This window comes from Oryza brachyantha, chromosome 6 (genome assembly GCF_000231095.2).
Source record: "Oryza brachyantha chromosome 6, ObraRS2, whole genome shotgun sequence".
Taxonomy (NCBI): domain Eukaryota; kingdom Viridiplantae; phylum Streptophyta; class Magnoliopsida; order Poales; family Poaceae; genus Oryza; species Oryza brachyantha.
Genome location: NC_023168.2, coordinates 419,789 through 434,154, shown reverse-complemented (window position 1 = coordinate 434,154; position 14,366 = coordinate 419,789). Strand labels below are relative to the sequence as shown.

Genomic DNA, 14,366 nt, shown 5'->3' with positions numbered 1-14,366 from the left:
GCCTCTTCTTTTTCACGCGATGCTGCAATGCAATCATAGCAAGACATCGTCTCCTACAGTTCTCCATACAGAATAATTGAAGGATCAGCAGAATAACGACAACACAAAGGTACTGGTACCAGGTTCTTCCAAGACAGTAACGCTAGCAGCCACTTTGAACTTAGAAATCTTCCTGTCAACTATCTGGGGGACGACACCAGGTGGCATATGCTCATAATAATGCAGTGAAACGACTGGCGCAAACACTAAGGTAACAGATAGGGTGTTTCTATGCGTCTCAGAACCAAATATTGGGGCACTTCTTTGCTCAAATACAGCGGACTGATAACAGGCTGTCTGAATCGTTGCATCCAAAATTACCAAACTGTTCAAATTACATGTCATTACAACTACAAACACAACATCAATACTCATACATCTAAACTGGCATAGCTATCAGTTTGGATACAGAAGTTTGCTCCTAAATGGCAGGCAGTTATGTACAAAGGTGTTGTTCAAACCATGTATCACTAATCAATTCCAATAATATACAACAAAAATATTCAGGTGGAGAGTGGATGAGCCCTTTCATGCCTCCTGATTTGCCTTGTTTCCAGCCAAGATGAGGGAGATCTCCAGCCCACGGCTGAATGCTTGATTGAACAGGAAACGTGACTGGAAGGTGGATACAAAGGGGAACCATGAAAAGAACACAATGGGCACAAAGATGAGAGCACCCATTCCAGCATCATACATCCGAGCAATCTCACGGACTGAGTCCCAGAGCCCAACGGCTTTCACGAGGCCCTTCCATGTGATAGCCAGCTGCCATGCCATGCAACAGGTTAGAAGGCATATGGATAAATCTGGGAACAAGCCTTAATGATTTCTATCTTTGGCAAGACAAACATTAACAGGACATATTTTACAGCACCATCTCTAATTTACAGTAAATGTTTGGGAAACTGCAAAGTGAAAATTCAACCAAATAGGCGACCAAAGAAGTGTATTAGGATTATATGGTTCACTTTGCTAGCAGGGAAAAGGGTAAATACCATTATAGCAGACAAGTTACCACTGATGCAAATCAAATTGGTGCGTAAAAAAGAATAGCATTGCCTGTAAACCTAATCAATAGATATGACATTGAACACTAGAGGAAAGAAAAGATAAATGCTATACTTACACATAAAACACACCATCCAGTTGCTACAAAAGCAAGTGCGCTTGCAAATAAATCAGCAATTGTAAACTCTGTCAATGCAATAAGTAGAGCAATTCCTGCAATCATTCCAAGCGCAAGGAGGCCCTGTAGAAACCGAACAAAAGTGGGCAAGGCCGTTGACTTCTTCGGAGTTGCAGTAAAAAGCTGCAGCACAATACAACAAAAGATGAACTTAGATGAAGCCCCCAGTATAACTTAGAAACACAGAACAGATGGAGATATTAAGACTTCAATGTGACAAACCTTGAATAGGAGGACCAAAACAAGGAGGATAATCCACGAGAAGCCATAAACCTAACCAAACAATGCATCAGATACAACAGAAGTTCAAAGGGATAGACTTGGTAGATTGTATGTGCTATAGGAACGTGTACCATGCATTAGTACTACTCCCTCCGTTTCACAATGTAAGACTCTTTAAGCCTTGTCTAAATTCATATGGATGCTAATGAATCTAGACACATATATAAATTATATACATTCATCAATTGATAAATTTAGACAAGGCTATAAAGTTTTACAATATGAAACAGAGGTAGTATCTTTTAGTGGCTTAAGACAATTCAAAATCAAGTGTTCCAGACAAATACCAACACACACAACAAATCCCTTTCAGAAAATATGAGGTATTATAATGCCATAAAATTTTTAGATAAGTGTTCACATCAATGAAAATACATGCAAATGTTTAGGTCAGGAAAGAAGAGCTAGCACACCTAATAATTCATTTGACATGAATTGGAGAAGGCAAGATGGAAAACGAATCAGGCAGACACGTGTATAACCAAAATTTTTACAAAGATTTTAGTGTGAGCAAATGGCTAGCTAACATAGCAATTGAAAATTTATCCCCGACTTACCGCAAGAGATGTATTGTGTGAAGTAATTTTAAGCTTATACACAATGCCATATTGGAAAATGAGAAATCTGAGGCTCAGGATAGTCTCTAGGATACGTCCTCTTAATGTCTGGATATGAGCCTGTATTTATGCAATCAAACAGTATAAGTGAAATGGTCAAAAGATATGGATAAATCAAGTATAGAGTTCACACTCCAAACAGGTCATAGTTACTGACTTGCTCCTCATCCCACCAAGATTCCCAGCTATTCTCTCCCTTTACACCAACTCCGCCTTTATAAAGTAACCAGTTAGTCCAGTCATCGAAGTCCTCAACAGTCCTGATGTTTGAAAAGTGGAAGTCAATAGAGTGACAACAATAGAAATTAAGCGTACATATAACTTACATTCATGCAACCCCAAGGGCATCTCTGGAACTAGCACGAGGAGTGCATATACATTGCTTCAGCATGCATATACTATTACCGTATATACTCCTAGAATGGGTTTCATCAAAGATTGTGCTATGTTTTCTTAATGAAAACAAATGGAACCACCCCTTTATTTTACCCAATAACTGGTGATATTGCCTGAACGCTAGCCAACTAAAAGAGAAAAAATTCAAATATAGGAATGATCTGAACATACTTTTGCCACTCGAAGCCAGAAGGGTTGAAAATGTACGGTGCGAAGAGCCATGATACAACAAGGAACCAACTACTGATAGTTAGCAGAATAAAGGAAGATGCACCGCCCTTTGTATAGCCATATGCGATGTAGATAATGAGAAGGAGAGCAACTTCAAGGCTGCAAATACAAATATCTATCAGATTGATCAAGCAGTGAAGAAACCAATCAGACTTACCATAATTAAAATTGTCTATTTCATTCATTAAATCAAACCCACGCGATGTCCAGACAAAAGAAAAAAAGAAACGTGGTGCTTGCAAGATGGTTACTGAGACTTATACAGTAAAGGCATTCAGCCCATTCCCCCACAAATATTGACCCATCAGATACATAGAATCAGATTTTGATTTTCATATTGTAGGATGCACAAGGACACCTTTCATTTTATCACTTTTTCATAATAGCATATCTGATAATTCAGGTAGGCATGGGTCACCATAATATACTCCCTCCGTTCAAAACTATAATGCACATTAGGTTTCGTTAAGACAAGGCTTTGACTAATAATTACTCTATTAGGATTTTTTTATGATACAAAATTGATGTTATTAGATCCGTATTCAAAAGTACTTATGATTATGCTTTTGTATCATAGAAATGACATCCTAATATAGCAATTTTTGGTCAAAGCCTTGTCCTAACAATACCTAATACACATTACATTTATGAACGGAGGTAGTAGCATACAAAAAGACCAATATGAACAAAATGATATGTGTGCCCTGTTTCATCAGATGAAAATGTCTGTAAATGACAACTACTCATCTAAGTTGAACTTCCTGTAAGGATTCACTTGAAAACATGGTAGTAGAAACTTACGCTTTGACAAAGTGGCTTCGAGAATATAGCCTATAATTTTCAGCAAATTTTATGTGACGGACAACAAAACCTCTACCAGTAGCATGATACTGCATAAAGGACCATGTGTCAGCAGAACTCTAAACAGTGGTATATGTACAATCATGCAATTTATACCTTTGCACCACCATGGAGGATTGTTCTCCCAAAATAATGTGTTCTAGTTCCAAGAGAAAATGTGAAAAACACTGAGCAGAACTGCAGTTGCATTGTAATAAAACTGAAAATAGCCTGCAATAGAATTGAAATTGTAACATGATTACCATCTAAAAAAAAATCATAACATGACCAGCAGCAACCCTGTGAAAAACACATATAGGCATCTTAAAAGAAACAAAGAGCACACCTTCAATAGCCCCCGTTCCAAAATGAAACCCATTATCATTGGTACTGCAGTAAAAATACCAATCTGGACCAAAAATTGAGCATTCAAAGCAGCATCAAGTGCAGTGTTTCCCAGAAACCTAAATTGGCGAGATATTTCATAGTCGAGCCCTGAGAGTGCCTAAAAATTATAAATTCACAATGGCTAGTAAGAATGGGTAAAAGATCAGAAAAAATTACTTGCATCCAGATGTGTATGCACACATGAATGATATAAACAGTTACAACAAGCTTTAAATACTTACCAGATACAACCTTCCGTATAAAAAGACATACACAGTTAGAACAGTCATCTGCATGCACACATGAATAATGCAGTAAATAACTGGTGGTATTAAACAAAATAAAAGAAAATTGCAGACAAAACAACACATATGTATATGATGTGAACATGTCTAAAATCCTCTAGGCAACAACACAAATAATGGAGATGCAATATCCATTCTTCAAACCAGTGTTTATATGAAGGACATTGAGGCATTAGCTATCAGGTGACAGACCGAAAATCTTGCAGTAAGAAACGTTACTTATGCAGCAATCAAGAAATCATACACAGAGGTCCTTAGATGAGAACTAGTTTTTGGATCAATACTTAGAATATCCACATAGCACCATATTAAGTTGGCAAAACTATATTTTGCTAATAGCTAAATATAAAGTTATGCCCCCGCCATATACTGTTATCATGATTAACTAGCATATGCATGATGAGTGTGTTTAATATGTTGTTCAATTCTGCAGGCCACATGGAAGATACCATACAATGAGGTTTGGAAGGGTAAGAGCCTCCAACCCCACAGAATAAAAAAAGAAATGAACTAGCAAACAGGTGTAAACAGATATCATAGATGCTGCATACTCAAACTTAAGGCATTTCTTTGGCAAAGGCCAAGATGCCAAATCCCATCCCTTCCTGGATGGGTCAGGAATTTAGTTAGCCAGAAATTTGAAATAAATTCTCAGCCCATCCCTGGAAAGGGCCTAACGTGGTGTAAACCCATTCATGGTATGACTTAGACCTAGTTCTGATATATCAATCCTTGTGTTTGATCTGAAGCAAACATGAATTAGTTTAGGACAGCGTGATGCAATCAAACCAAACCATGACATATGATTAACTGACTGCAATTTGTAGCTCTCTTGTCACATCTAGCAGTATTTTGAGCAATCAAATAATCGTTTGGATGCACTAAAGCCAAGTTGATTCAGCACATAGACCACATAAGATGCTACAGACGTAATCATAGGCAGATATTGGGGCAAGGGGGCGTACCATGGTGCAGACATAATAGCCAACGGTGGTGAAAAAGAAAGTAAGCATCCTAAAGAAGTCAAACAGCTGCCCCAGGCGGTACACATCTCTGCTCAGAACCTGTTCGCCATTACCTCCAGCTACTTTCCCCTCAAAAAGTGCGATTTGATTCAAACCAACGTCTCGTCCTTTCCCAACCTTAAAGAAGCAAAAAGATTATTCGTTTTTTTTTCTAGAACCAATGGAAAGAAATACTCCTTTTAAAAAATGCAAATGTACACAAAAATGACATGCACCCATTAAGCAAAAGCATGCACTAGTTCAACTGTTCGAGTGTATTTTGCTAATTGCATGCACAGGAAAAAGAAGGCATTGATTTGTGTGCAACATATGTTAGTGCCACTTTAATTTTCTGTACCACAAATGTTGACAAAAGAAACTGCAAGTGCACATGACATACGCCAAAACCATGCATATCTGGAATCCGTAGGACCAAACTCATATACAAACTATAATGAGTGCACATAATTCATGTTAATACACATTTGCAATGCAAATGAATTAAACAGATAACCTGGATATATTCATGGTGAGTTATACTTCCCTGGCGCAGAGTTGAATTGAATCCTGCAGAGTAGATAACAAATGCAAGTCAAGCTTGAAAGAGCTTCAGTGATACACAACTGATCCTAACTAATGTTTAGCTGCCGATTCGACAGCCTACGAAGAGAGAGATAAGGGGGGTTGGCAACAAGGAAGCTTATAGATCCATCAAGGAACCCAGCAACATTTTTTAGCACTAGCTTCAATTAACTTCTTAACTGGAGCATACAAAATACCAACCAGCATATATGTCTTCACTTATATTAATCACTCGTGATGCTTTGCTTATGCCACCTCTGGTTATATGAAATATGCGATCAAAAACATCAGGATGCCCATAGTGCATTCGAACCCTGTAATAAGAACAATAAAACACAAATAAGTTCCCTGTTTCAAAACCATTATCGCAGAATCAGGCTCATCGCGGGGGGTGAAGCAGAAAATGTAGTGAGAATGAGAAATTATTCCCTGCAATTAGCTAACATTGACTCACTTGAGGTAAGCAAGAACACGTTGTCCCAAAGTAACAAAACTGGTCTCCTGATTAGACATAAATGATGCCAGCGAAGATACACTGCAGGAGAAATAAAATATAATAGGTCAATATGGATAGAGGAAAGCCAAAAAATCGTGAAATAACTGTGATTACTCATAACTCATAGGATACCTTCCCGTGAACACATGTTCCCTAACACCAAGAATTGTTGGAGGGCGGATTCCATGTTTACTGCGAAATTCTTCAAGTAAATTCCTCATTTTCATTGCTTCCTCCAAGTAGTTATCCTACATGAGAAATTTTATCAGCCAAGGATCCAAGGTTGCTCTGGGTAAACAGACACCTTTTCACAAAAGAGGGAGTGCCAAGTGAGATTTCATCTATGGATGCAAGTATAAACTATTGCATGGACAGATGGACCAATGGACAAAACATGGTGGATGGGTCCCCACGTTATTTCTTCGTATCAGCAGGGATCAGTGATCCTCACATCTCTTTCAATCTGAGTCATGTGTGTCACATGTGGTAGCAGACCTGATAAGAACATGTTAGCAGCTAAGGATGTGCTCTACCTCATTCCATAAGGTATTGAGGTCTGTAAATTCACCCCATGGACCATGGTTTGTACATAATGGATACCTCTCTCTGTGTTTTCACTAATACTAGTAACATGCTTGTGCATTGCAATAAGCCCATAGACTGGAGATGGGCTGCACAGACCCATAGGAATAAGGGGAGTGTTTTTTTAACCAACCACTTGTTTTTTCCTGTTTTTGTTTTTTTGGAGAATTGGTTGCGCTTCGTGTGGCATGGAGAAGATGACAACTCCGCTTTTAAGTAGCAGAGATACTTCCATCACAAAGAAAAAAAAACTCACCTACATGGGAATTTTACACCAAATTACCATTTACCAAGCATGCAGATATCACCATCAGAATCATGGTTAATGACAGCATGAATCGTAATAATCCAAAGGGGCAAGAAGAACGTTAGATATTTTACAATTTAGTCCATGGGGGCAAGAAGCATGAATCGTGAATAATCCAAAGGGACAAGAAACCTACTCGCAAGAAACTAGACAAGCTGGAGATTTCACAAGTAATATATCAACAGAAAGGATGGATACTGTTGATGATAATGATAAGAAGATAACCTGATTCATGTCGATTGTCTGTATCGCATCTCCTCGAGTGAAGATAATAGCATGGTTTTGATTTTCAGGTTTCCCCTCACCAAGCTTGGGATTACCAGGCAGTTTAATGGAGTATATTTCCTACAAGTGTAATAGTATGGGAAAGTAAAACATAAGCGAAGCAAAGTAACACCAGTAAAATACATAGACTGACAAGAAAATTCCCTCTATATTTCGAACTTTGGAGAATTAAAATGAACCACAACAGGAAACAACAAAATAAGAAACATGTAATGGGTTACAATAAGTTGGATGGTCTAATCTCAAGATCTCAAGTTCAAAAAAAATAGAGTATTGCACTTTGGGCCATTTTAATTACCTAAATTTCGCTTTGGACCACCCTTAAACCTATTATTTCACTTTGGACCGGGTAAATATGCCATTGGTTCAGTTTGGACCACCCTGAGCAAATTTTTCGATATGCATTAATGACCTCAAACGCATTGGCTTCAGTAAACCAGCGAACTCTCATCTATACACACTTCATATATTTGCTGAAAGAGAGGTTAGATATGGCAAGAAAAGTTGTTCAGGGTGGTCCAAACCGCAACAGTGGCAATTTTACCTATTCAAATTGAAAAGATACGTTTCAGGGTGGTCCAAAGTGAAACTTGGGTAATAAAAGGTGACTCAGAGAAATTAACCCTCAAAAATATATTCTATTTGTAGCATAAATTATCTCTAAGCACGGTAAACTGATTTAGCTACCAACTTACCATGAAATTAACATCATGGGAATACATGAGTTATTAAAAACAGGATGAACCAATTTGCTCGCGCAAAATGAGGTAAGTCATTAGCGCAATTAATTACGTTTTGCAAAAAAAAAAGCCTATAGGTAAGTTGCTTTAAAACCACAAATGAAGCTATTTTGGTTTGAAATAATTAATACGTAATTAATAATGCTCTAATAACTTGCCTTGTTTTCCGTAAGCAAATTGGTTCAGCCCAAACTGGTCCCAAAGAACTCACCCTAAAATTAGGTATGTAGCAATATATGCAGAAGACAAGACTGACATACAGCAATGTCATTTGAGATGCTAGAAAGGGTTAAATGCAGACAGCACTGGAGCAGGTTTGGTAGCAAGAGGCACAACAGGAAAATAGAGCAGTACCAAGAGACCATGAATGGTGACAAGTACCATGTTTCCTTCTAATCATCATATTCAACATGATAATTGAAAAGACTATTGTTGCAAATATTTTATCAGCCTAAGAAAAACTGATCTAGGGGAAAGAGTATCAAAAGTATGAGGCTCACAGCAGTTTCTAGGATTACAAGCAAGGAAAGAGGAGCACACAGGACATCAGGAAGCTGTAAACAGTTGATCACTTTGTCTAGTGCAGGAAATAATAGTAATTCTAGATAGCAGATAGTTCAATAAATTATTGTCTATATACTATAGAATCGATGTCAGATCATCAATAGCATATAGGTGTAGCAGGGGTCAGAAAAATGCACCATATAGGGTAAAAATATCAACAAGAAATTGAATGAGACCACTAACTTGATCTTTTCCATGAACATCAGCCTTTACTAGCTTGGAGTAGTACTCTTTACCGCTTGACACATCATCTTCATGTATGAAAGCAACCCGAAGAGCTTCATTTCTACAAATATAACAAAAATATTTCAGTTGACCAGCTTACAGGTTGTAACAGTAACAACTGCTCCCTCTGCTTCAGATTATAAGTCATTTTGGGTTTGTCCTAAGTCAAACATCTTTAAGTTTGACCAAGTTTACAGAAAAATATAGCAGCATTTCCAACACAAATAAATATGCTTAAAAAATATATTTCACGGTCGACCTAATGAAACTAATTTGATGTTGTGGATGTTAATATATTTTACTATAAACTTGGTTAAACTTAAATATGTTTGACTTAGGATAAATCCAAAGTGACTAAAATGAAATGGAGTAGTAAGATGAGAAACTTCTCCGCAGATTTCACATGAACATGGAACAAAGAACACCTAGCACACCAGACAAATGAATGTAGGAATACCATTTAACTGTAGACTAGTTACAGATTTTGCAACCCATATGGCACACCACACCAATCAACCAACTAACCTTTGCATTAAGAGAGCAATATCTGCAGCCTCTGGTGCCTTCCTTTGCTTCTGCTGTCCATATATTTGGCAAGAAACAACATAAGTAAATTTAAGATCTGCTTGGGCCCGTGCATCTGGATGTCGCTCATAGCCTTCCGTGTCAATATATTCAGCTGCGGAATAGCCATCTTCAATGCCTGGTAGAACAATCAAAAGAATTAAGATAACCCAGAAATGTACTCTATTGACTTAGTTTAGCACCAACAGAATACCATATACGCACCCCCAAGATATCTCTTCTCCAGGTAACTCTGCAACATCAAGGCTCTTCGATAGTACATCATACCACGCACTGCTTCCACAAAAAAAGACGTCAAGGAATATAGCAATCAAATGGAAGGGAAAAAACATGAATTTGAAAACAAAAATAAAGCTTAAATACAAGTGTGGCATGAAACATGTATTGGTTGTATATAGATTCCATCCAACTTTATCATTTACTTGCCGACAAAAAGAAATGAAACAACAAACTGACCTGTCCTTGCCAAAGTTTGTCCACGATACGATACCCAAAACCGCAGTTCTAAAGTGTCACTTGGACTGTCCTTGAAATCATCTAATGATGATTCTCCCCGACCAATTCGTTCCAAGAAGTTTGTCCACTCATCTGCAAACCAAATGAAATAGCAGTCCATAAATTCATAACAGCTCATCACAATTTAATGAAAACGAAGTTAACAAACACCTTTTGATAAACACTTTGTATTAACTTGGCAATGTTCGTTATTATATATTGTTTGGAGTTGAAAATGCAAACATAATCATGGAAATTCAAACAGAACTAAATTAGTCTGTGAAGACATTAGCTGTGGTCTGCTATCGTTACCAAGGGGTTCAGGTTTCCCCTTTTTTTTTGCAATAATGGTTCTGTAACCTTGGTCATAATCAACAGATATCTGCATGACTACTAAACATAATCCACAAACAATTAAAGTATTCACAAGTACCAACTCTATTCATTTATTTGCAGAGGTGGGCACTAGATATAAATATGTAAAGAACATGCAAAGTTTTGTCCAAAAGCCAAAAAAAAAAAACTTCACATACAATAAAATATTGTAATAAAGCAGCAGAATTATAACAATACCAGGATAGATTTTTTGAAGATAGAAAAGTATAGAAATTCCATCTTCGTTCTCAACACACAGCTCAGACATGCTATAAAGCACAGTCTCACTGTAGTAGGGGGTAAACACACTGTTGCACAAGATAATAATTAGGTGTCAATAGGATCATATTCCTTGAGATTGCACAAAGTCCATACACATTTACAGTACCTGAAGGGAATCATCTCAGATACAGGCTTTGCTGCTGGCATATCCATGAATAAAGAATTCGCAAAAAATTGCAGCCTTCTCTGAGCTTCCAAATTTTTGGGAATGTTGGCAGCAGAGTCTTTAACAGTCAAAAGCAAGTGTAAACGCTTAACTTGTTCTTTCTGCAAGCAAAAAATAGGAACATCACTCAACCAAGAACATAAAAAGGCTACGCGTGTTTCAGTTATTTGCACAAGAGAAGTACCATTTCCAGATCCTTTGGCCAGAAAATTTTTGAGAATAGACGCCCCTCATTTCTAGCTCTTAGCAGCAGTTGCCATGTATCAAACTGTTCCCTGAAGCAAGAAAAGGCATATTTGCAATAGGATATATAAAACGGAATACATCTTTTGCAAACAGTGGGTTCTCACCACGTACCTCAGGTTCGGTGCCAAAAACTCATGGGTAACAACCTCATAAAGCTCACGAAGAGCTTTTGTAACACCAGCTGCACGATCAGGAGTTTCATCGCGTATCTAAAAAAATTAATTTACCACATAAGATTTCATCGTGGTAAATTTACGAAACATAGATGAAATAGGAAATAGTTGGACAAATAAACAAGGCATGATATCTCCCCTGTTCACATTTTAATTCCAAACAACAGGTAACAGTCTTACCAGAAGTCCTGTCAAACCAGTAAGCCTTGACTGGACTAATTGCAGTTTCTTTAGATTTATGGTCACCAAAAGTGAATTTTGTGTTATACTTTCATTGAGATCCCGGAAAAGCCTTTCAACCCTGTACATGCACCAGGAGTATGCATTAGCATTAAGTAGAGACAATTTAATGGAAACACAAGATATTGTTGGTGCCAGCATCACATATTTCCTCTTTCAGTAAGAAAGCATACCAGCGCTGCCCTTCACCATCAACTAAAGAGTGAAGGATTCTTTCTGTGCTGTAGTAGCACTCCTTGACAGCATAGGCCATGTATTCATCTCTTGATATTCTGTACCATAACTCATACTGCGAGTCTTTACAGTCTGAAGCATAGTCATTTGCCAACATAATCTACAAAAGAACCAAACAACAGATTCAAAGCAGCCAAATCAATGACCAACTACTATGTAAAAGATTTATTCCTGCTGCTATTGTACGAAAAAAATCTAGAATTCAATTAGGATACCTTGCTAGTCAGAAGAAACAATGGCCACTGTACAAGTCTTAGATTGCCACAGTTACTTGGCATCATAAGCAAATCCATTTCCCTGAAAGAGAATTTTGTCATGATACTGAAGCCAATGGGATAACTAGATAACAAAAGGCTGCATTTCAGTACCTGTTGCCGATATAGTCCTCTTCACGTAAGCTCTTGATAATCTCGTTCCAAAATGGGGAGAATATCGAGGCATGTGTCTTAGTACTTTCTGAATCCTAAAGTCAGGGACAACCAAAGCATCGATATATTTAGAATAAACACTTGTTACAACTTCAAAAATATGACTAAGATTGATTATTGGGAAGCTCGCATGCGACCAGATGATTAAGTGGCATGATTGTGCACCCAACCCACTACAGTTGTCTACCGACTTTAGGACTTTGCACACTCATGCAAGTTCAGTGGGCACATGTGTGTGCATGTTCCAGGGACCATTTGGCGCCTCTGACAATATTTCAAGTGTGTATAAAGGATGCGCACAGGTGTGTGCATGTGTGATGGTGTGATTTTGGTGTAAGAATACAAGAAATCCAGTGTTTCACAAGTTATGAACAAACCTAGTAGTTAGATGCACAACAAACTAAACTAGAATGATATGTTTGGGCAAGTTGAAATAAATATGTCAGAATAAATCCTTTATAGAAAGTACTAGAAGCAACAGGTGAGTATTTACCTGGGAAAGTCTGTTAGATATCCTGCAGTATCAAACAAAAACAGAATGAAAACCAGCAACTTGACAATAAATGTCTACTATAACCAGATGACCGGTCTAAAAAGAACTATAAAGATCTATGAACTATTAATCAGCTCCCATCGTAAGCGAGGTATTTAACAATTTGCCACTCTTGCAAGCAACCACTACTCAAATGCCACACTTCTCGTTGTTTCTATTTTTTTGCCATCTTGTTGTTTCTAATTTTTACCATGATAGGGACATAAAATGTCGGTTCTATCCCTGTATTTTTATCTTTCTTTATTATGTTACTTGTTTACATGATCGTGTATCTTAAGTGTGTGAACATAATCTTTTTATGCTTGTATGCTAAAATAATTTGCATAGTAAATAACAGCTACGGATGCAATTAACCCTAATAATGCCCCGTGTTTAACTCATGCTCGGGCTATGGATATTGAGAAACTAAACTCTTGTTCATTATTTTAGTACGTCATATTCAATACCTGATCTGTCAATTGTAACAAGAAAAGGAACATTTAATTATGTCATTCAAAAACTTTGGAAATGTAGAAATTTTCTATAAATATGGTTTGAGTAAAATATTAATTCATCATGATGTGAGTTGTGATGTCATTTATTACGGTTAGTCAGTCGGATTAGACGTAAGAATATTTTAGAATTTAGTAATCATGTCTCATTAGAAACAACGAGAGTAGACCATACAAGCAAGGGACGTTATGAGAAGGAAATATAAAAGAGATGAAAGGGGTAGAACGGACTTTGTATGTCTCTATTGTGGCAAAACATTAAAAACAACAGCTAGAGTGGCATTTGAGGAGTGGCTGCTGGTAAGAGTGGCAAATAGTTAAACTCCCCGTAAGCGAGCAGCCAAAATAGCAATTCTGGGTAGTGGAAGCAAGTACCTTAGTGGGGAAAGATTTTTTGCAAAAGCTTCAGGAAAGCTCTCAAAACGTTTATGAAGCATTTCTATTGTACGGATCTGCATTAGGTAAATTAAGAATCATTACAGTATGCAACCTACAATGAATGTGCAGTTGTGCACACAGTTAATAGCACTGGGAATAGTGTCAGAACATAGGAACAAAATGTACCTCCCCCAGGCGAGCTCTAGCACCCATAACACCACCAACTAGAGCAGATAGAAGAGTATACCAAATGTGAATGTCCATCAGGTATATCTAACATAGAAATGAAATGAACTGACGTATCATTCTCAGAGTTCATCTTTTTATTTCATAGAAATTACATGTCTACAGTAGAAACTTACAGCTAAGACTGGTGCCCACAGACTCAGGATGGTCAAAGCATTTTTATTTCCTAAAACGAAACACTGTCAGTAAGGAATTAACCTATCATCGTACTTAGAGGAAAGAAGAAGAGAACAGTTTTCTACTTAGTAAAGGTGTGGCAGCAAATGAGCAATGCTTTAAGGGACATGTACAATGTACTAACCACTTGATACAAGATCATGCCAAGAGTAATGCAAATTACGGAGTGTCAAAATTACATTTGTTGGATCAACTAAAGGCCGAATCTGCAGAGGTGAAAAACACAATA

At 37.4% G+C, this 14,366-nt stretch overlaps 1 protein-coding gene across 1 annotated transcript in view; it reads right to left on the bottom strand.

The window, feature by feature from the left end:
• Window positions 1-302: 302 nt before the first annotated feature.
• LOC102701919 (callose synthase 10) overlaps window positions 303-14,366 on the bottom strand; it is a 35,313-nt gene continuing 21,249 nt past the window's right edge. The window contains exons 19-51 of the mRNA XM_006655639.3: window positions 14,262-14,343; window positions 14,077-14,126; window positions 13,901-13,987; window positions 13,712-13,788; window positions 12,786-12,807; window positions 12,233-12,327; window positions 12,080-12,161; window positions 11,804-11,964; window positions 11,571-11,691; window positions 11,329-11,426; window positions 11,156-11,246; window positions 10,912-11,072; window positions 10,722-10,831; window positions 10,110-10,241; window positions 9,858-9,926; window positions 9,594-9,771; window positions 9,027-9,129; window positions 7,480-7,599; window positions 6,498-6,613; window positions 6,324-6,404; window positions 6,071-6,183; window positions 5,802-5,854; window positions 5,249-5,425; window positions 4,221-4,268; window positions 3,938-4,096; window positions 3,709-3,822; window positions 3,553-3,641; window positions 2,692-2,850; window positions 2,282-2,384; window positions 2,065-2,184; window positions 1,448-1,498; window positions 1,166-1,348; window positions 303-804 (exon numbers count right to left, since the gene is read on the bottom strand). Coding sequence (XP_006655702.1) covers window positions 568-804; window positions 1,166-1,348; window positions 1,448-1,498; window positions 2,065-2,184; window positions 2,282-2,384; window positions 2,692-2,850; window positions 3,553-3,641; window positions 3,709-3,822; window positions 3,938-4,096; window positions 4,221-4,268; window positions 5,249-5,425; window positions 5,802-5,854; window positions 6,071-6,183; window positions 6,324-6,404; window positions 6,498-6,613; window positions 7,480-7,599; window positions 9,027-9,129; window positions 9,594-9,771; window positions 9,858-9,926; window positions 10,110-10,241; window positions 10,722-10,831; window positions 10,912-11,072; window positions 11,156-11,246; window positions 11,329-11,426; window positions 11,571-11,691; window positions 11,804-11,964; window positions 12,080-12,161; window positions 12,233-12,327; window positions 12,786-12,807; window positions 13,712-13,788; window positions 13,901-13,987; window positions 14,077-14,126; window positions 14,262-14,343 — 3,642 coding nt within the window. The 3' untranslated portion in view covers window positions 303-567. The remainder of the gene's footprint in view (window positions 805-1,165; window positions 1,349-1,447; window positions 1,499-2,064; window positions 2,185-2,281; window positions 2,385-2,691; window positions 2,851-3,552; window positions 3,642-3,708; window positions 3,823-3,937; window positions 4,097-4,220; window positions 4,269-5,248; window positions 5,426-5,801; window positions 5,855-6,070; window positions 6,184-6,323; window positions 6,405-6,497; window positions 6,614-7,479; window positions 7,600-9,026; window positions 9,130-9,593; window positions 9,772-9,857; window positions 9,927-10,109; window positions 10,242-10,721; window positions 10,832-10,911; window positions 11,073-11,155; window positions 11,247-11,328; window positions 11,427-11,570; window positions 11,692-11,803; window positions 11,965-12,079; window positions 12,162-12,232; window positions 12,328-12,785; window positions 12,808-13,711; window positions 13,789-13,900; window positions 13,988-14,076; window positions 14,127-14,261; window positions 14,344-14,366) is intronic.